At 37.9% G+C, this 22,084-nt stretch overlaps 2 protein-coding genes across 14 annotated transcripts in view; both read right to left on the bottom strand.

Moving 5' to 3' along the window:
* Window positions 1–22,084, bottom strand: part of zmiz1a (zinc finger, MIZ-type containing 1a) — a 165,709-nt gene that overhangs the window by 77,229 nt on the left and 66,396 nt on the right. The window contains exon 1 of one of the 11 annotated variants that reach the window (XM_067386431.1): window positions 8,544–8,560. The exons of the other annotated variants lie outside the window; for them this stretch is intronic. The gene's annotated coding sequence lies outside the window, so the exon portion shown is untranslated. Of the gene's footprint in view, window positions 1–8,543; window positions 8,561–22,084 lie in introns of those variants that run through there. 11 annotated transcript variants of the gene reach the window in all.
* LOC137020622 (uncharacterized) lies at window positions 8,407–16,162 on the bottom strand. 3 transcript variants are annotated; one of them, XM_067386441.1, is made up of 9 exons: window positions 15,631–16,162; window positions 13,669–13,831; window positions 12,729–12,921; window positions 12,561–12,629; window positions 12,267–12,365; window positions 9,451–9,579; window positions 9,084–9,300; window positions 8,825–8,956; window positions 8,407–8,639 (listed from the first exon to the last, which is right to left on the bottom strand). In XM_067386441.1, the coding sequence occupies exons 1-9, from the start codon at window positions 15,737–15,739 to the stop codon at window positions 8,419–8,421; spliced, it is 1,332 nt and encodes a 443-aa protein (XP_067242542.1). In that variant the 5' UTR covers window positions 15,740–16,162; the 3' UTR covers window positions 8,407–8,418. The 3 variants fall into 3 exon arrangements, with proteins under 3 accessions (XP_067242542.1, XP_067242545.1, XP_067242543.1); XM_067386444.1 differs by lacking the exon at window positions 15,631–16,162 and adding an exon at window positions 13,005–13,123 and having other exon boundaries at window positions 12,729–12,916; window positions 13,669–13,716; XM_067386442.1 differs by lacking the exons at window positions 13,669–13,831; window positions 15,631–16,162 and adding an exon at window positions 13,005–13,270 and having other exon boundaries at window positions 12,729–12,916.

The following is a 22,084-nucleotide window of genomic DNA, read 5'->3' as shown; positions in this document are numbered from 1 at the left end:
AACACAAAAGATTTGCGCTATTATTTATATGCTTTCACTGAAACTGGCTTTTTACACAGTGTCTCAATGCAGGAATGTGGAGTGATTTTCTCTGCTTTTCACACCTTCATAATAAGCTGTCTGATGCTTTGTTAACAGATGAACAGATTTAAGATGACACAGTGGGGGGAGGAGGGACAGACAAGCGGAGGAGTGACAGTCAGCTTGTCCTCTGCATGGCGCTACGTCAGGAGACGCGTTGTTTGGTGGTTGGTCTTCACGTCGACAGAACGCCGCGTGTCAGCTCACCGCCTGAGCAGGCGAAGGGGGGAACAAAGGCTCAATGAAGGAGGCTGGTAATGATCTGAGAGCCTGCACAATGTCTGCAGAAATTCCCCCTGATGCAGACGGCAGCCACCCAGAGCAGGCCCCTGAGAGCCGGGTTAGAGCCAGTAATATGTCTCGCACTCTCAGAGAGACAACCAGGCTGAGAAAGCAAGAGACAGAGAAGAGGGAAGGAAGAGACTCTTTCAGACAGATCCAATTGCAAGTGTAACCATCAGAAGGGTAGTTGTTCATGTAGAACAGATGACACAGACTCTTTCAGAAAGATTTTAAAAGATTGGCAGTGAGAAATGATTAAGTACATAAAAATAAGATCATTGGCCAGTCTGCCATAACCCAACCAGCGAAGAGGGCAGTGTATCTGTTCTCTGGAAGCTCCTAACAGCAGAGGGAAGTATAAGGCTCAATATTGACATGACCTCATTACACAACAGCTAGTGGACTAACGCTAATTAAAAGGAGAATGCAGCACGTATTGGGTTGTCACTCATTACCTCACAGGGAGTACATTTAACTTACAAACATTAGTGCACAGTCTTGGCACATTTAACAGCTCAAACAGTATGGGAAGGAAGGGTGCATGTGGACTGATAATTGTTAATGGGATATAAAGTGTGGCCTGAGAACACACACCAAAAAAAATAAAATCTAATTTTAATGGAAATCCAATGAAAATCTAATTGTATTTTATTTTGACATAACATCAATACAAATATATCAGATTACGCACTATTTCTAGGTTGCTAATAATCAAGTGTATGACATTAGCCAGATTCCATCCATTTTGTATTTTTATGCAGATTTTCAAACATAACCAAAAAGACTGGATGAACACAGAAGTTGTATTGTTTTTTTGACTTTCATTGTATGGACAAAAGCAGTTCTTTTCTATAAAAAACATTTTGTGTTTGAAGTTTTTAGTTGGAAAACATGTACATAAGCTAAGATGGAAACACATACACTGCATAAATTCCCAGAAAACCTCAAAAAATTGTGTGTACATGTGACTGAATAATGACCCTGGATTACAAAACCAGTCATAAGGGTAAATTTTTTTGACAATTTTCTTCAACTTTCCATTGATGTATGGTTTGTTAGGATAGGACAATATTTGGCCGAGATACAACTATTTGAAAATCTAAATTAAAGTTGAAGTCCTTAGCAATGCATATCCACTCACAAAAGTATTTTTTTGATATATTTACAGTAGAAAATTTACAAAATATCTTCATGGAACATGATCTTTACTTAATATCCTAATTATTTTTGGCATAAAAGAAAAATCGATAAATTTGACCCAAATATATTGCTACAAATATACCCGTGCGACTTATGACTGGTTTTGTGGTCCAGGGTCACATTTGCTAAGAACTAAGACATCTGTTGCCATTTGCTAGCAAACATGTAAATTCTGCTTTATTTGCCAATTTATTTCAATATTCAAATATTGAATACCAAAATACTCAAATTAAATTAGCAAATTGGAACATAACAATTGAGCAATGGAAGCTGGAAATCTGCAGTTCACTTAAAGCACAAGATCCTCTTGGAACATCTCAAATTATCCTGGATAACACAGATGACACTTTAAATAGCAGGCTACTCCAAGTGGTGACACTTTAAAGTCTTAAGCAAATATGAGGAGACAAATTATAGCCTGATTCTTCTAAGCAGTGGTGGATGAACTACACTGCGTCCAAATAAGTTCATTAAAGCAGCAGGAGTAGGCCTTAAAGACCAGAAGGACCTGACTGAATAGATGTTTAGTCCTTTTTGTTGAGTTAGTAATCCAAAGTCCTGTCTCTAAGCCCCATCTCCTCCCTGAAGGCTAGCACCCTCACTTCAACCCCCTATTCACACACACACACACACACACACACACACACACACACACACACACACACAACCTACCCAACCCCCCCTCACAAGAGCAATCTCTTGCTTTCTGCTCTTGTTCTATTTTTTCACTTTGGCACAGGCATCTCCGGGTGTGATATTTTTGCCTAAAAATGATTAAAAACAGCAGAGAATGAAGGCATTTGTAGTAATGAGAGCACGTAAGCTGCGGTTTGTGGCCGCAGGAGTAATTAAACTCCCACATGGCATCTTGAGGGGCTGAGGAGGTGCGCTCTCCTGAGGCTGCCGCCCATTTTCTGTGGGCTGCTGGGAGCCGCGCCGCACAGTGCTGCGTGGGGCCTGAGGGACGCTAACAGATGAATCCCTGTCATTAAAAAGGATCACTCGCCTCTCGGGAATCGGCTCCTTGCACTGAAAACATATCTCTTAAGGAGGAAAGGGCTATCGCAATCTCTTACCCAGACGCAAACATACAAGTACAAATACACCCGATTGCCCTGTGCTGTATTTATGCGCTCTGGTTTGTAATCTATTTTCAGGCTTTTGTTCTCTGTCCACAAATAAAATGTAGGTTTACACTGGTTGGAATACAACTTTCCTAGTATACACATCCCTGGGGGTCTTTAAAGGGATAGTTCTTCTTGGGAAGATTTAATCTTAGAAGCCAAAATTATGAAAAAATATTATTATTTTTATTATTATTAATTCATTGTATTTTAATATTAATAAGAATAACACTAATAATATCAAAATGTAGTTATAAAATAACAGCCTCTATATTCTCCAGAGAAGTTTCTCTCACATCAAAGTTATTGTAAACTGGGGTCTTCTTTCTTTCTATATGGAAATGAACATGTGGTAGGTCATATGCATTGTGCCCTTTCCAGCTGTCTATCTATACATAGATGAAACGTCCATCTGATTCATATTCAGGCAGCAGCTGTGCATCTAATAATTAAAAACGATCAATGCAATGTAGATTGCGCTAACATTTATACAATAACCTTTCCCGCTAAGCACTACCATGTTAACCGAACACAAGCCGATCAGGACAGATTGGTGTCGCAGCTCAAAACGTGGTGCATATTTAGAACATACTGAGGTACAGAGATAAAAGAATGTACTGTTCTCCATGGCTTTTCAGTGAGCGGGATAAAGCCCTCTTTAAAGGGGATTTGGCCTATCAGGAACGTCTATATCTGGAAGCTGATACAGCCACAGAGATTGTAGATCATTTTTCATGTACAAATCTGCTTTGGCTCAGACAGACAGGCAGGCAGGAGAACAGCAGAGGGCAGGGCGAATGCGAACGAGGATGCGGACGCATCCAGGGGGAGGGGAGGGTGACTAGGGCACTGTCCACCACCATCACCCCTCCTCACATCCACGACTCCGCCTTGGGCCTTCCTTCCCAGTTGCTCGGCCAGCTGAGCAATCAGGTCAGTCGGCTCTTCCTGCGTCCCCCCTGGTCAATTGTTCCCTCTCCACGCCTCGTGTGCGGCCCGCAGCTGTGGCTAAATGATGTCATATCTGATCCTAAGGCAGGCAGAGAGTCTCGGCGTAAACATGGAGCGGGGGGTGGAGGGGCTCCGACCGGAGACAATGAGCTGGGTGAAGTTATGCCAATATTTCTGATGATCTCTGCACTTCTCACAGGAAACGAAAAAAGCATGTTTTCCAAACCCACGTTTCCATGTTTGCCATTTCTTTTCAGCATCAGGTGGGCTCAGCACAAGACGGCTTCGGAATAAATAAAAAAAAAAAATCAGCTTTATATTCTTGTATTCGTATCTTTATTCTAGCGGAATAGGGCAACATTACTGCCACAATCAATACAGTCTCTCAAAGGACTGGTTATTGGGTTGGTGTGTATATCTGCTGCAGTGGGGCCATTGTAAAGCCATTATTTTCACTAAATCATTTCTCTAGGAGATAATCCAGGCATTAGCCATGCTTGGGAGCATTTAAACAAGCAGCAACCCGGCCATTTGTAGTCTGTCTCTCGGTGAACAACTAAGCGCATACAGAGACAATATTGTTGTAATGCAATATCCACAAACTCTCAGCCAGCGCATTCAGGAAAGCCACACTCCAATAACGCAAGTATAACAGAGCGGAAAATGTAAGTCAGCTCCCTCCACTTGTGGGGTGATTATGATGCCACCGGCTCTAAACAAATCAATCGCTGCTTCAGAACATGAGAGGATTCCTAAAGCACGCGGAAAACAGTTTGAACATGTTACAGTGCGTGTGGATTTAGAGTCCACCAAGAAAGAGAAATTCAAATCCAGCAGCCTGCCTTTGGGAGGAAAGCACAGACCGCTGGGCTTGTTATGGATATTGTTTGGAGGTCCTCTGAGAAAAACGGGCAGTATGATTGAAGCGTAGCTGCTTTTCTGATGCAGGAGTACTGAGCGTATAAACAAGCAGGTGATTTGATTAGGTGCGTAATCGAGTGAGTACAAGAGGCCGCACTGGTCCTACTCACACCAACACTTAACTGGCACACTGACAAGCTTCCTGTGCTCCTAATGAGAGGCTTTTAAATGTAGTGTGTACTTCAAATACACACACACACACACACACACACACACACACACACACACACACATACCTACTTAACTACAATGTGAGGACGTATGACTGGATACCCTACCTTTAGGGACTACCCTTTCTGAAGGGTCTAGAGACTAAAGAAAGACATCACTGCGCTTCTGGAGAAGCCCTTATTACAGATATCACTTGATTTTATCAATAAAACACTTCCTTAAAGACCTGACACTTTACCTTCACATTGGGGACAGTATTTTATATGTCCAATTTGGGGACATACACAAACTCTGATCTAGTCATCCTTTGAGGACTGTGGAGATACACAGACTCTGGTTAAGGTACACTTTCAGGACTTTGTTGTAACTTGTAATTTTGTAAGTTATTTATCCTAAGAAGACACAGAAGTGTAATATTACAATTCAAAGTTTCAATACTGGGTACTGGAATCAAGCTAGAGCAGAGAAACTAGTGTGAGAGACTAAACTGGGCTTTTTAACTTCTTCAAGATCACTGAAAATGGGTAGCATACATTTTCATTTGATTTGCAGCTTGAGATCGAATGCCTTTGGATTGCTCAGTTGGGAAATGACAATTAACATTCAGAAATATTATTGATTCGACTGTATTGACTATCAGAGAACAAAAGATGAACTGAATTAAGCTGAATAATGACATTATTGTCTTCTGCAGAACTGTTTTACAACTCAAATATAAGTCATGTCAATTGTTACAATTTGCAACAGTTATTTTAAGGTGTTTTGAAGTTAACTGTATAGTATAACACACTTTAGAAATAAAGTTGTCTTGACTTCAAGGCAGAGAACACTTCCCTGACCACTGCCTGCATCCCTCTAGTTTATTTAGTATTGACTGCAAATAATCATTACCCCAAAAACATCTTAAGATGTTTTCCTCACCAGAGTCATCTCTGGCTACTCACTGGGGCCTTAAGACATTAGGCATGTTTTCTGCAAAATGTAATAATAGTCAAAAAACTATATGAATAAAAATAGTGATACACACACTCCGATAAAATGACTCTTTGGGGACTCTAGTCATACACACACTCCGATAAAATGACTCTTTGGGGACTCTAGTCATACACACACTACGATAAAATGACTCTTTGGGGACTCTAGTCATACACACACTCCGATAAAATGACTCTTTGGGGACTCTAGTGATACACACACTCCGATAAAATGACTCTTTGGGGACTCTAGTCATACACACACTACGATAAAATGACTCTTTAGGGACTCTAGTGATACACACACTCCGATAAAATGACTCTTTGGGGACTCTAGTCATACACACACTCCGATAAAATGACTCTTTGGGGACTCTAGTGATACACACAATCCGATAAAATGACTCTTTGAGGACTCTAGTCATACACACACTCCGATAAAATGACTCTTTGGGGACTCTAGTCATACACACACTCCGATAAAATGACTCTTTGAGGACTCTAGTCATACACACACTCCGATAAAATGACTCTTTGGGGACTCTAGTGATACACACAATCCGATAAAATGACTCTTTGAGGACTCTAGTCATACACACACTCCGATAAAATGACTCTTTGGGGACTCTAGTGATACACACAATCCGATAAAATGACTCTTTGAGGACTCTAGTGATACACACAATCCGATAAAATGACTCTTTGGGGACTCTAGTGATACACACAATCCGATAAAATGACTCTTTGAGGACTCTAGTGATACACAAAATCCGATAAAATGACTCTTTGGGGACTCTAGTGATACACAAAATCCGATAAAATGACTCTTTGGGGACTCTAGTGATACACACACTCCGATAAAATGACCCTTTGGGGACTCTAGTGAGACAAACTGATTAAATGAGTCTTTAATATTAACAATATCAACACATTGTGGAGAATAACAGAAATTCAAAAAGATTAGAAAAAAACAATTTACAAAGGACAACGATGCAAATGCAAAACTAGCACTAACTTGGAGGCTTCCGTACTTCCTCCATTCATCAGTCTTTAAATTCTCTCTAACTTCCTCCTTTACCTTCACCCTCCTCCTTCCCTTTACATTCACTCGCTCTTTTCATCCCCTTTACATTCACTCCCTCTTTTCATCCCCTTTACATTCGCTCCTCCCTCTTTTCACAACCTTTACATTCACTCCTCCCTCTTTTCATCCCCTTTACATTCGCTCCTCCCTCTTTTCACAACCTTTACATTCACTCCTCCCTCTTTTCATCCCCTTTACATTCGCTCCTCCCTCTTTTCACAACCTTTACATTCGCTCCTCCCTCTTTTCACAACCTTTACATTCGCTCCTCCCTCTTTTCACAACCTTTACATTCGCTCCTCCCTCTTTTCATCCCCTTTACATTCGCTCCTCCCTCTTTTCCACAACCTTTACATTCGCTCCTCCCTCTTTTCACAACCTTTACATTCACTCCTCCCTCTTTTCATCCCCTTTACATTCGCTCCTCCCTCTTTTCACAACCTTTACATTCGCTCCTCCCTCTTTTCATCCCCTTTACATTCACTCCTCCCTCTTTTCATCCCCTTTACATTCGCTCCTCCCTCTTTTCACAACCTTTACATTCGCTCCTCCCTCTTTTCACAACCTTTACATTCACTCCTCCCTCTTTTCATCCCCTTTACATTCACTCCTCCCTCTTTTCATCCCCTTTACATTCGCTCCTCCCTCTTTTCACAACCTTTACATTCGCTCCTCCCTCTTTTCACAACCTTTACATTCACTCCTCCCTCTTTTCATCCCCTTTACATTCACTCCTCCCTCTTTTCATCCCCTTTACATTCGCTCCTCCCTCTTTTCACCTTTTCATTCGCTCCTCCCTCTTTTCACCTTTACATTCGCTCCTCCCCCTTATCCCCTTTACCTCAACAATGAAAACGGAACATTGAAAATAGGGCTGGGCGATATATCGTATGCGATTGTCACGTGCATTTCGTCAGTAAAGCCGGTTCCCTGATTACCACTAAATCGCCATCACCTGCTTTCAAATGGAGCGCCATTTAATAGACAGAGCCGTAGATCACTGACAAGCTACGCAATATCGCCTTCATTATCGAAGGCGATTCATCTGCAATAATGAACGCGATATTGCGTGGCTTGTCAGTGATCTACGGCTCTGCCTATTAAATGCCGCTCCATTTGAAAGCAGGTGATGGCGATTTAGTGGTAATCAGGGAACCGGCTTTACTGACGAAAATGCGCGTGACAATCACATACGATATATCGCCCAGCCCTAATTGAAAATGAACTATTCTTTCTTCATTAGCGTTCTTATACTCTGTCTTTCTTGATGTAAAATATATTTATAAGAGCTAATATGGGATTATTTTACTTGGGATAAATGGTACAGATTAAAGAAAAGTATTTTTGATTAGTTTATGCAACATCGCAGTACAGTCTTCTGCTAACAACTTTAATGTACAGCATTTTCAATGAGCTGGTCACTAGTTGAGCCACTCTCTTCACAAAAATAATACTTTTAACACTTTCCACATCATATTATATTTTTACAGTATTATTATATTTTTTATATATATTTATATATATATATATATATATATATATATATATATATAAATTTATTTTTTTTTTTTTTTTTTTTACAGTAAAGAAGTTATAAAAGGCACTGAAGTGTTTTTGTGTTTGTGCCTCCTCACAAACCACCCTTTCTTTTAAGAGTCGTGATCCTGTTCCGCACATAATTTTTCACACCAGTCCATGTTCGCTGCTTCAAAGCTTCTGGCTCTGCGTGAATGCATCTTTCACAGTCTTGCTTACCAGGAAATTTGCATGTCTTGATGAACTCCATCATGTGTCTCTCTACTGCTTTTACCTCATTGTCCTCCCATTTCTTTTTTGGAGCATTTGAAGAACCTATGGAATAATTAAAAATGTAATTCTCATAACAACTAAATCAGTGAGTATGACCAAATCATACATATGTCCTAATGTGTAGATTTTTCTGAATTTTGAAAAGCCTTTGGATGGCTATTGCTGCTTGGAGCTAATTTATGGTTATTTGATGATTATTGTGTGTGTAGTTTAGAGATTTTTCTTACCTTGATCCTCTTGTGAAACAGATTGATCAGATTGAACAGGTGGATCAGTCTCTGCTGGTGCTGTTGTCTGAGATACGTCACTGTAATCCTCCTCATCACTTGACATGGAATCACCTTGAGCCTCAAGTTGCTCTAAACAATTGATAAAAAAAATCAACAGTTTATTGATTATACTTAGCATCTGTAACATATGATAATGTACAGTTTTTGCAAATATATACAGCACAGACACACACAGACCATTCAAGTATACTCATACCATTTGGGTCAATTTCAATGTTGTCAAGTTTCTTTCCTTTGAAGTCAGACAGTGTTCCTTTCTCCATGGCCATTAGGACTTTACTCATTTTTGCCAACTGCAGTGTCCCCTCTGGTAACCGGTAATACGGTGACGGTGATGAGGTCATCACAGAGGTGGACACAGCACAGGGTGGTGATGAAGAGGATGCATCAGTTGTGGACGTGACTAAGGATGACTGTAACAGTTTGAAAATATAATTTGAATAAAAACAAGGTCTACAAGCAAAAGAACTAAGGAAACTATTAATTAATATTAAAATAATTAGCTGTTAATGGACTGAGGTGTTGATCACAGAGTATTGTGATGATGTTGACATATTACTCACCAAACAATCTTTTTGTGATAGCTGTTTAGCAATCGTATTGCATTCATTTTCAATTTCTGCCCTGTTAAAACGTTCATAGCAATCTTCATGATGTTTTCTTAATTTTGCCAGTCTTGATTGAAACCGCTTCTGTGGATATATAAAGAAGTATTTAGCATAAAGGGTTAGTTCACCCAAAAATGAAAATATTGTCAATAATTACTCACCCTCATGTCGTTCCACACCCGTAAGACCTTTGTTCATCTTCAGAACACAAATTAAGATATTTTAGATTAAATCCGATGGCTCAGTGAGGCCTCTATTCAAAGCAATAACATTTCCTCTTTCAAGATCCATTAATGTACTAAAAAACATATTTATATCAGTTCATGTGAGTTCAGTAGTTCTACTTTAATATTATAAAGCAACGAGAATACTTTTTGTGCGCCAAACAAACAAAATAACGACTTCGACAATATAGTGATGGGCCGATTTCAAAACACTGCTTCGGAGCTTCACAAATCAAATCAGTGACTCGGCTCTCCTATCAAACGGATAAACTGTTGAAATCATATGACTTTGGCGCTCCGAGTCACTGATTCAATAGGTTGTTTGCAATCACGTGGTTCTGGTGAAGCGCAAAATTCCGGTGGAGGGCAAGCAGTGAAAATTAGAATGGAAAAGATGGAGAAAAGTCCTTTCTGTGCTGGTTTAGAAAGGTTTAAACAGAAAATCACAACATATGTTGGCGATCCTTGTGTTATGAAGAGGAGAGACTTTTCCACTGAATTGAAAGACTTGATTGCCATCGAGGAGGCAGATATAGAGAATGTGAAGCTGCCGTCACGCCGCGTTCAGTTCTAGTCTGGTTTGTTTATATCGCGCTGCCTTTCTGCTAGTGAAGTCAAGTGCAGTATTTTAATTTTTGATTGTGAAAAATGTCGCCATTGTTGGTCATTTATGCTGAATCGAGAATTGTAATAGGAACTCACAGTATCGTTCGGGGAAAAAAAATGGACGGTAATACAATTTTCGCCTTGGTTGAGAAGGTGAGGAAAGACGACTTTTAGCAAATGTAATAATGTCACTAAATAAACCCACTGCCTTTCACTTAAAAAAAAACAAAAAAACAAACATACTTTTGAGTTTTGTATTTGGTTTTTGTGCAATAATTAATTAACATTATGTTTTACGAGTATGATCACTCGCTTGTGAATGATTGTAACTTGCACACAGCCACTTCAAAACTGTTCACAAGCTTCTATGGGTTTGATTTTGGTCATTTGTTGAAATAAATACAAAAATACAGCGTGTCGGTGTCCGTCCCCTGATCGTGACCCTCCGATTCTCCTTATGGGGAAAGTGAATATTTACAAAAATAACATTAAAACTAGTTACATTTACACGCTTCCAACAAAGAAATGCATCATCTTCTGTCAGCTTGTTAAATATTTATTTTATTTGGACATTTTCTACCATACGACGGCTGAAAGCAGCAGCGCGTGACACTATTCTCGTGGTAACCAGATCAACATTGTAAACAATTCTACTAAACTGAAGGAAAACACCCAATTATAATTAAATAGGATAAAATATCTTCTCCTCCCTGCAAACGATAGCATGAAGAATGTTAATATTTAACCGAGTCAAAAACAAAAGGTAAGTATCCATATTAATTTCAGTATCAGCAGATGCAAAACGCTATAAAAAGGCGACAACTTTTAACGTTAAAAAATGAAAAGTTATAAAAAACGGTATAAGTTATGTAAACGATATAAACACCTTCTGGGTTCTCGATTTTAACGATTTGAGCAACTATAAACAATGCAAAACCTTTTGAGTTTTTGATAGGATTCCTATATAGAAACATCACTCCCTGCCCTCCAGACTCATTCGCGCTGCTGCTGTGACGTCATGTGCAAACAACCCATTCATAAAGCTCCAAAGCAGTGTTTTGAAATCGGCCCATCACTATATTGTTGAAAAGTCGTTATTTTGTTTTTTTGGTGCACAAAAATATTCTCGTCACTTTATAATATTAGGGTTGAATCACTGTACTCACATGAACTGATTTAAATTTGTTTTTAGTACCTTTATGGTTCTTGAGAGAGGAAATGTCATTGCTTTGAATAGAGGCCTCACTGAGCCATCAGATTTAATTAAAAATATCTTAATTTGTGTTCTGAAGATGAATGAAGGTCTTACAGGTGTGGAACGGCATGAGGGTGAGTAATTAATGACATTATTTGAACTAACCTTTTAAACAAACATAAAATGTACATTAACAATATTGAAAATAAAATTGTGACAATAACTAGGTAACTAGCAGAGGTGGGTAGTAAGGCGCTACATTTACATTCCATAACTTTTGGTGCTTGAGCGGTTAATAAACAGAACTGCATGTGTCTAAAGAACATTGTAGCTGGAGCTACTTCTCTCTGTTTATGTCTATGACGAGTCACACAGATACTGTGCTTCTCCGCAGTGGTTCCTTCCAGACCGGGAAGGAACCAATTTAACTTTTTACAATTCTGACAGAATATTATTTTGTACCATTTGGAGCGTTTACACAAAGTGTGCTGGATGAAGTGGACACGCACCTACAATCAACTAAAAACAAACCTTCTAATGCATCCCATGGTCTGCCAGCGATAAAGATCTTTTCTAGTTGAACACCTGTGCATCAGCTGTTAGTAGTTGCCTGTGTTGAATAGGGTGTTCAGTATTTTGGGGGCTGAGCAATGAAGGGAGGGGTGTGGTTGTTTGGGTGTCGATTTCAAATATCAACAGTTTTTCCCAGAAATCATCTAATAGTTGCTGCATTATGAGATAGTTACCGTTTTTCTTGATGTTCTTGCTTTGCCTGACTGCTTATGTGGACCACTGCTGTTCACCTCGTCCAATCCAGGTGAAGAAACAGGAGCAGCACAATGAGGCTGGATGCCAGAAAAGGAACCAGTGAATATAAAAATCAGAAATGTTTGTATAGAACAGAAAAACTAGTAATTACTCTAGCTGTCCTACAGTAACTTTATCTATCACTCCTTTCCTTCTGTTAACACCCAGACACACTACTCACAAAAGAGTCAATAATATAGAATAATGATACAGATGTTTTAAAGTGGACTTACCGATCTCTGCGGACCCAAACTGATGGATGGCTTTTTATCAGAGGATTCAGTTGATGCTTGATTCAAAGGCTTGAGAAATATGAGACCACAATCACATGGTAACTAATCAGATAGTAAAAGATTATCCTGAATTACTGATCAATCTTTCTATCATTTTCTTGATAGTACCTTGACTCGCCATGGCCAATCTGAGTATTCGTGATTGAAAGTGATTTCTTCCCCTGGTAGAATGTCTCGCACAGCAAAGAGACACAGGTGAGGTTTCCTGCTCACTTCAAGGGTTCTCATTTTGCAAGTAGGATTTCTGTGTTCGTCATTTACAAGTCTTCCCAAGGAACCGTCTTCTTTAGATGCATCTATGCTATAAAGACATAAAATTATTACTCAATACTTGTAATCTTATATATGCTAGACATGTAGAGTTATTTTTAAGTGGAAACCCACCGCTCTGCATAAGTTGTATGTCTCGTTTTTAATCTACCCGATTCAGACCATCAGCTGATCATCAGGACACAGCTCTATGAACTCAACCGAGTGTGTCAGGTTAAGGAGACAAACAGAATCTGCAGAGAGGAGGGTCTGAGAACCACAGATCTATCGGACAGTGTATGGCAACATCCTCTCAGCAGACAAATGCATCTAACATTCACCATTTTGTTCTCTTTTGGGAATACGGTTAAAAAAGAATATTGATGACTCAAAGAAATTGCACTCAGCACCCTTCAAGTCAGTTCATGGTTGATTTTAAGTATTAAGGGTGTGTTCACACTTGGTATGTTTGTTTAGATTAAAAACGAACCCTGGTGCCATTGCTCTTTTATGGCACTTTCTCACTGTGCGGTACGACTCAACTCGGCTCGGTTTGTTCTTCCACTGCAGTTAGTACCGCTTCAAAGTGATTGGGATTATAGTCTGATCATTACAGTTGTGCTGCCACCTCGTCTACTGACCACGATAGAGGCATTTCTTTTTTCAAGTTGCATGTGATGGTCATTTAAAACAAGTCAATTAAAAAACACGAGACAGCAAACCCGCTAGAATTAAATCTTGCAGGTTTGCGATACAATATAGTGCCTCTACTACATCAATCCAACAGGTCTGTACTCACCACCAATTTCTGCCAAGCCACTGAAAATCAAACAGGAACGCGTTCTCGGCCTCAGTGTAGTGTTCAGCTCGGTCAAGACTCTCTTCTGAACTCAGAAGTTCACCTCTGTATTCAAGAGCAAAATCACCTCTGAAAAAAGCTCTAGTGGTGAAAACTCCACGCCCTGAAGAGGAGAAATGCATTAGATTCAGCAGTTTATTAAAAGTCAACTATCATTTTGATCATTACTTAAAGTTCTCTGCCATATGATGTACATTATATGTAAAAGGGAAATTACTGAATGAAAATAGTCAATAGCCAGGCAAATTTCTAAGTATGCTGTGCTTTTTTTTATTTAAATTATACTTTAAAGTCTTAAAATTATATAGTTAAAATTTTTATACTCTTTCATACATAAGCAATATTATCTTGGCTTTATATAGTTTAGAATAGAGTGCTGCAGCGATGACGTATTTTTGCAGGTGATCCGGTAGTTCACACACCCCTGGTTCCCTCAACTAAAACCCTATATGTTGTTTTAACTGGCTTTTGTATTGCTGCAGAAACTAAGCTTAAGTTTGCCTATTAATACACCACAGTTGCAAAACTTCATCGTCCTCATGATTAAGCTTCAAGAAATCATCTAGAACATGTTTTTGTTATATTATTTTTAAAAGAAAATTCTGTGTTTAACATGCATCGCTTCTGGATAGTTTGTCTTTGTGGTGTATGGATGTTTATGGATGGTTTTTGGCTTTAGATAAAGAGTTTTTTTGTTGTTGATAAATGTGCCTCCAGGAACTGTAAAACTTTAAAAATCCATCTCCCTGTGTAATAAGTATAATGTTTTGCATTCTTATAATGTATGTTTGAATGGTTGTGTACAGTGTACATCCCTAAATCTACCTCTAAACACAACAAGGCTGTGAAAGTGACTAGTGAGTAGATGACTTTATCTGTTCAGGTGATGATTTTTAATGTCCCAGACAAACCTCTGTCTCCCATTTAGACACTTGTTAGCAACTGCCTTTAAAGTAAAAGCTTTTTTTTTTTTTTTTTTTAAATCACAAGAGGGTATTACTGATGTATATTGTGTCTTAGAAAAAAAAAAGTGAAAAAGCAGCCCTTACTTCAGGAATTTAACCAAAACCCAATAATAAAAAAAAAAATTAAAAAAAACATTGATCATGTACATGATCATGCACAACGATATACTGATAGCTGCAAAAAAAATAATCACCTTATTGAAGGTCTAACGGGTATGGAACGGCATGAGGGTGAGTAATAAATGACATTATTTGAACTAACCCTATTATAAAAATGATCCATTGTCCTGGTTTACATACAAACCAATAACCACCTAAAAGTTCAGTTCACCCAAAAATGAAATTCTGTCATTTATTATTCTCCCTCATGTCGTTTCACACCCGTAAGACCTTCATTCATCTTCAGAACACAAATTAAGATATTTTTGATCAAATTCAATGGCTCAGTGAGGCCTGCATTGAGAGCAAAATCATTTCCTTTTTCAGTGTTCAGAAAGCTACTAAAGACATATTTAAAACAGATCATGTGACTACAGCAGTTCAATACTTTTTGTGTGCCCAAAATCACCCATCACTAGATATTATTGAATAAAGTGGTTATTTTGTTTTTCTGTGCACAAAAAAATATTCTCATCACTTCATAACATTAAGGTTGAACCACTGTAGTCACATGACTGTTTTAAATATGTCTTTAGTAGCTTTAGAGGTCTCACCGAGCCATCAGATTTTATCAAAAATATCTTAATTTGTGTTCTGAAGATGAATGAAGGTCTTACAGGTGTGGAACAACATGAGGGTGAGTAATTAATGACAGAAACTTCAATTTTGAGTGAACTAACCCTTTAAACTACAAGACTTTATTTGTAAAGCAGGTTATTCTGCATTAATGACATCAAGACCAAACCATTCGTGTATCTGGTTAGTCATAAATACTTGCCTTTATATTTGCTGATGAACTGCTCTTGAAGCCCAGGCTTATCAGCTCTACGGGTCATGTGATCCTCTGCATCCTGCAGAGGTGTTTTACGCCTTTTGCTTTTCAGCATTATTTCTGGAAAAAAAGAAATAAAAAGAAATATAAGGTGAATGGATTAAATAAGCATTTTAAAAATCTTTTTGATCTTACTGGAATTGTTCACCCAAAAATGTACATAATTATTGTACTAATCCTGTACTAAAATTGTACAAACCTGTGTTGTGTTTTTCTGTGGAACACTAAAGTTTATTTTTAAATGTAATACAGAGCTCTATGCAATGACAGCACATGTGACCAGTCTGAAACAGGCATTTAGATTAAAAAAAACAGCAATATCATTGATGCCAAAAACCATTGTGACCAGATGATTGATGTCAATCCATATTCATATTAATTTAAAAGCTACAGATTTTCAGTCAGTAACCTGATAGATTCATATGGACTATTTTGTCTGCTTTGGAGCTTGACACACAGAATAAAAAATACTATAAAGTGTCTATGTACTGTCATTGTGCAAAAAGCTCTGTGAAGATAAATAAAAAAACATGGATACTTTTGTGTGCAACTAAAAAAAAAAAAAGTGTAAATAATGTATTACATAAAATTAAAAATGACATCAAATAATAAAAAATGAAAATTAATTATTTCAAATTACAATACATACTGTTGACATTTTACAAAAAATGAGAAAAACAGGCTACCACTGATTAAATTGTAGAATCTAAAGAGATATTATATGAAATATAACAAAATTATATTTGCTGATCAATGCCTACAAATAAGCAATAAACTGTTTTTTTCCTTATTGCAAAAAAAAATCAAATGAGAATCAAACTCAAATACAATCGAGAAATAAAACATTAACAGAAAATAATTTAACCACTAAAGTAAACATACATCTTACTAACTTTCATATTTCACAGTGTATTTTAGTTATCATGCATTTTCGGGACAACACTTGATCTCACCTCTCCAGCGTCCATTGATGGGGGTTGTCGTCTTTTCGCGTCAAGCAATGCCATGTGATTGCATTTCCCGGGAAAACACATCCACAGCTGACGTGCGTGCATGACGTAGTTACGTATTTGGATTTCACGTTGAAATTGTGACTACATTTATTTGACCTAATAAATATTTTGGCAAACACCTAGATCTTTGTTTGATTTATTCACAGTACTGGTTCTTCAAACTTAAATAAAAAAATAAAAAATAAAATAAAAACGGAGGCGTACGTCTTTCTAATGGACAGAGCACATGATCACTTTTAAACGATCTCTTTGGAACACATATCTTAATTTTTACTAATTCTGTTTAATCAAATGTTTGAGTTAAAATCAGGGAGATGTGTGGATTATTTCGAGGCTCTAAAATAAACTTTAACGTGCACTTTATTAACAGCATTTTCTTTCAATTTTTTTTTTAATTTATGGTATTTTATATTAAATATAAAGGAAGGAAAAGGTGCTAGATCTTGTAAAAGTGCTTTAAAACGCATAGCCACGACAGATTATTCCATCATTTGAGCAGCACTCGTGATCTCTCCTCAGAGTTGATCTCACTCTGCACTCAAGCTGCTGCGCTGCTGCTGTGGGGGATGGGCGGGAGGCGCGCGCGCGATCAGAAGCCGGTGGGGGAAGGGCGGCGAGTCACTCAGTGTCACTGTCTGCAGCTCTCAGCTAGGGCTAGGGTTAGGGTTAGGGTTAGTGTTAGGGGAGCAGGGGTTTCACATCCAGTGCCTTTTAAAATCAAAGTATGAACAAAATAAATCTGTAAACAAACATGTAAACGTCCCAGCTTGAGTCATGATTCTTTTAAACACTTTTTATACTAAACACTGTAACTGCTCTCTCTCTCTCTCTAAATATAAAACAATGTTTGCTGTAACTGCTCTCCTATTATATATTCTCATTCATATGCATCCTTAAGATGTAAACCAGTATGTGCATTTCTTAAAACAGTTCATACAAATAACAGCACACAATGGATTACATGCAATAGCCTGTAACCAGCTCATAATCCTTATATCAGTGTCATCAAAATGACAAGTCCTTGTATCATTGTTCACAAAGACACTCTGACAGTATTTTCAGAAGTAATATGGATACGATTTTGATGTCAGTGATTGAAAATACACAAGACTGCACTTTATCTGTATGGCGTACATTTCAACAGTATGAACACGTCTCTCTAGACTGGATGAGACAGGATTCAGATATACTTTCTGGTGGTCTGTCAAAAAATTACAGTAGCTACAATGTCATGTGATATAATGACAGCCAGTGGCACAGATCCTCACCAAACCATCCATTCCAGCGTGATGAATATGATCCTCAACTGGATGGAACTGGAATAAATACTTTGACTGTTGCGATCATCCCAATCGGACTTATGATAGCTGCCTGAATTATAATAATGCTCTGTTCACTGTTGGACAGAGGAGAACTGATAACAAAGAAATGTTTCAAGGGTACCCCAAACAAGTGACGAACCTGGCTGGAACATGCTTGTTCAATGAACACTTGTCAGTGGTGTTGTCGATTACCTGAAAGTTTTCATCATCATTGTATGTGTGTTGTCTGCAGCAAGTTTCTGTATTTGGGTGAATATTTGCAGCAAGTGTGTTGTCAAACTGATCAAGATGTTTTGTTCATTTTTTCTGTTTGCATGTGTTTTCTTCAGTTGTGCGCGGTGATCTCTCTCAGCCACCGTAATATTTACTGTATAATGTAAAATGCAAGTAGACTGCAGTAACATAGCATTACATCAGTCTACAGTTTATGTAGTGAACAGTACATAGTGAACATTATCTGATTTCACACCTGTTCTGTCTACAAACACATCTCCCATCATTCGGCTATTTTGACCCGTCTCGGCCTTAAGGTCATGACTGAGAGCATGATCTACAACAGTGGCTCTTATTTCCATCAGAAACATCTCAGTCTTGGCCTCTTCTTCCTCTTCCTCTGTTCTCCTCCGCACCCTTCCACCACACATCTTACTCCTTCTTCTGTCTGTTGACTCTGTTTGTGTCCTTGTTGTTCATTCATGTTCAGAGTGTGTAACATTGTGTTGTGCTCTGTCTGTGCCTCCCAAATGAGATGGCATCTGAGATATTTTAGAGAACTGTTGAACATTGCTTGAATTACATTCCCCTTCATTATTGAAATTCAAAATTCATCCCTGAAATTTAATAATTCAGGACAAAAAAAGTCTAAAAGAAATATATAGAAAATATGCTTGACAGTTTATGACTAGTTCAACCATTTTGCATTTAATGGCTTATGAAAATAAAAACTATTCGACACCTAGTATATTTTGATGAACATGACATAAGCAAGTGATAATGTAGGAAACATCTGACACTTGTACATCAAATGCATGAATGTACCAAAGCATTTGCAATTTGTTCAGGAGAATGAGAAACTGCATTTATGATGTGAACAAGAGACTATAATGTGGATGTTGAACAAGTAAGAATTTTAGTTGTGATTGGAGAAATGCACCAAAGTGAGAGAAACTGTTATATATAATATAATATAAAATATAAAATTATTATATTATATATAATATTAATTATTATAAATATCATATATAAATATAAATTATTATATTATATATAAAATATAAAGAGAATGTTTGCTGTAACTGCTCCTATCTATATAATATTATAATATTTTTTTTTCACATATCTTTATTATTTATTTTTTATGTTACTATTTGTGTACTGTACTTGTCTCTTGTCTCTGATACTAATGGAGGAACAGCAGAACGCAAAGTAGGAGAAAACACTTAAAGCAAATAAAATCACTCATAAAAGCAAGCGATTTTGAAGGTTTTCAAATCTTTTTGTTGCTTGTGTATTTTATTAAATAAACTCATATGTATAAATCATCATACTTGACGGATTAAAACAGTTGTCCCTCCGCTTTTGGGAGGAAATATGTATGTTTCATATTCACATGACGTAATGTCTGTCATCCCCGCGTCAAACTCGTTCGTACATTAATAAACTGTAGTTACAGTACGCGGATATAGTCTCCGTTAGGCGGGGGCGGGGCAGCGCGATCTTTACACACACATTGATGCGAGAGCAAAACTCCGAGGATTAAAAGTTAATAATACATGCCAATATAAAGCATGAGAGCTCCTGCAAATGAGTCTATTTTTATTTAAACACAAATTATTGTGAATATTTCTCAAATTAAATGTGGATTATATGTCAATTCATTCATATTCATGATAGTTTTTGCCTCCGCCATCTTTATTGGTGACGTATTGGTCTCTGATTGGTCAGATCACCAGTCCCGCGCTCGTAGTATCTTCCTGCGCTCTGATTGGTCAGAATCCCAAAAGTGTGTATCTTTCCGGAAGTGCAGTTCTCCTAGAGGGCGCTGTGTTATACACACTTTAGTGGGGGGGCATACACACTTTAAGTACACAAATCACATAAAAGTGAATTTTTGGGACAAATGAGATTTTAAGCCAGGAAACCATTTTAGAGCATGCTGAATGCCACTATATGGTCAAACAAATGAGGACATACAAAATGTCCCAAGTTTTTTTGGTGGTCCCCAGTTTACTGGTGTGTATCCTGGTGAATGTACCCAAAAGTGACATAAGTAGGTACACACACACACACACACACACACACACACACACACACACACACACACACACACACACACATACACACTGTTGGGATTCTGAAACTCAACTCTTTTGTCTGTTTGTTTTTCTCAGTTTTTATGTTCTAGAGGTGGACAATATATAATGAAATTATTATTGATACCAACAGTAAATAACCCATGACTATCTAATTTGTATGATGTCTTTACTGATTCCAATTATGATCTAATCCAATCAGGAATATATTTTATAAATTATGCAATGCACTCCAGTTGAAAGTTAAAAATAAAATAAAATAAAATAAAAAAATAAAATCTGAACTGGCCACAACAAGCTGTTGATTATCGGTTATCATTATCGGCATAGAATTTCGTTATGAATTGCGTTATCCATCTCAACCGTTTTCCTATAAATGCCAGAATTACCATAGTGGATTCCACTGTGAAGCTAAAAGACGTGAAAGTTGTGTAAAAGAAAAACACATTTTTGTTATTGATTCGTTTACTTTTACAGCAGACTTTTCAATATTTATCTGATTCCTAAAACAAACTGAGAAAAACATCAAATGCAACACACCTGGTCAGAGCAAACGCGTTACTAGGAAGGAGTTGACAATAAAGACATTATACTGTAAGTATGATCTATTTCTGCACCTGCACTAAGCTCTACACACCCCTTTCATAAACAAGAGCTTCTCTTTTAACACTTTACCTTGGAGCGCTATTGTGCAGAGCGGTTTTGAACAAACCTTTCAATGATATCTGCCATCTTTCGTCTGTGTTGAAATCCAATCACCCGGAAATCACTGAAGAGGCAAATAATGGTGCAATGATATGATAAACGCAAGAAAAGGCTTTCTAAATTGGCAACTGTTCTATAATTTAGATGTGCACACAAGTTCAATTTGTCCAAGAAATTTAACAGGATCTCCACAGAATATCCTCTGCAAATAGAGGGAGGAAATAAGCTTCACTGGCAGGTTTCTCCAGCTCGATAGGGCACAGAGGGCACACAGTAACCGGCATGTTTCACCTCATTCCTCCAGGGCCCGAGGAAACACAGCTATGATGTAATGAAGTAAACAGCGATTTACATCTGCGGAGCCTGTGCCTACACGCGATGCCCTGGCAGAAGCGAATGAGATCATGTCTCGGCCTGCTCCAAGGACATGAATATTTACAGTTTAGACTGGAACAGGGCTGTAAATAACGTAAAGGTGCCCAGGTAAACTACAGACCTATTACATGTCTTACTGTCTAAGGGTCAGTTAAAAATAACAGTTCGACGCTACTAACTAAATTTTTTTAGTAGCGTGACAATACCTTGTTGTGTTCAAAACAATAGTTTTTGCATTATCAAGCTACTTTTTACAACAAGTGTAGCGTGACAAAAACAAACTGAAGGAAAAATCAGTTCAAGTTGTCTCACTAATTGAGACGTCATTTTTTTGTGCCATTTAAAAAGAAATTACTCTTAAATAGCTTCAAATATAACTATTTACTTCAAAAAGTGTGACTTAACTATGTTAAATTATGAGTAGCTTTCTAAACTATAGCTTCAAAGCAGCTTCCTCAACATCTCTCAATTTATGACTTATCGTAAATTAGATCGGTCGAAATGTGCGGTTAACTGTGTGTCCGTCTCCAGAAAACGCAACCTCCTCTGATCTGCTTTTGCCCTCTAATGTTATTTGTCTCAGCTCTCTTCAGTCCCCTTTGGATGGTCGATTGTAGTGCTCATCTGTCTGCACAAGCAAGGTTAAAAGTACACAGGCGTGGACCTTGCAATG

This window comes from Chanodichthys erythropterus, chromosome 5, assembly GCF_024489055.1.
Source record: "Chanodichthys erythropterus isolate Z2021 chromosome 5, ASM2448905v1, whole genome shotgun sequence".
Taxonomy (NCBI): Eukaryota; Metazoa; Chordata; class Actinopteri; order Cypriniformes; family Xenocyprididae; genus Chanodichthys; species Chanodichthys erythropterus.
Note: the sequence above shows the minus strand (reverse complement) of the source record. Positions and strands in the feature narration are given on the sequence as shown.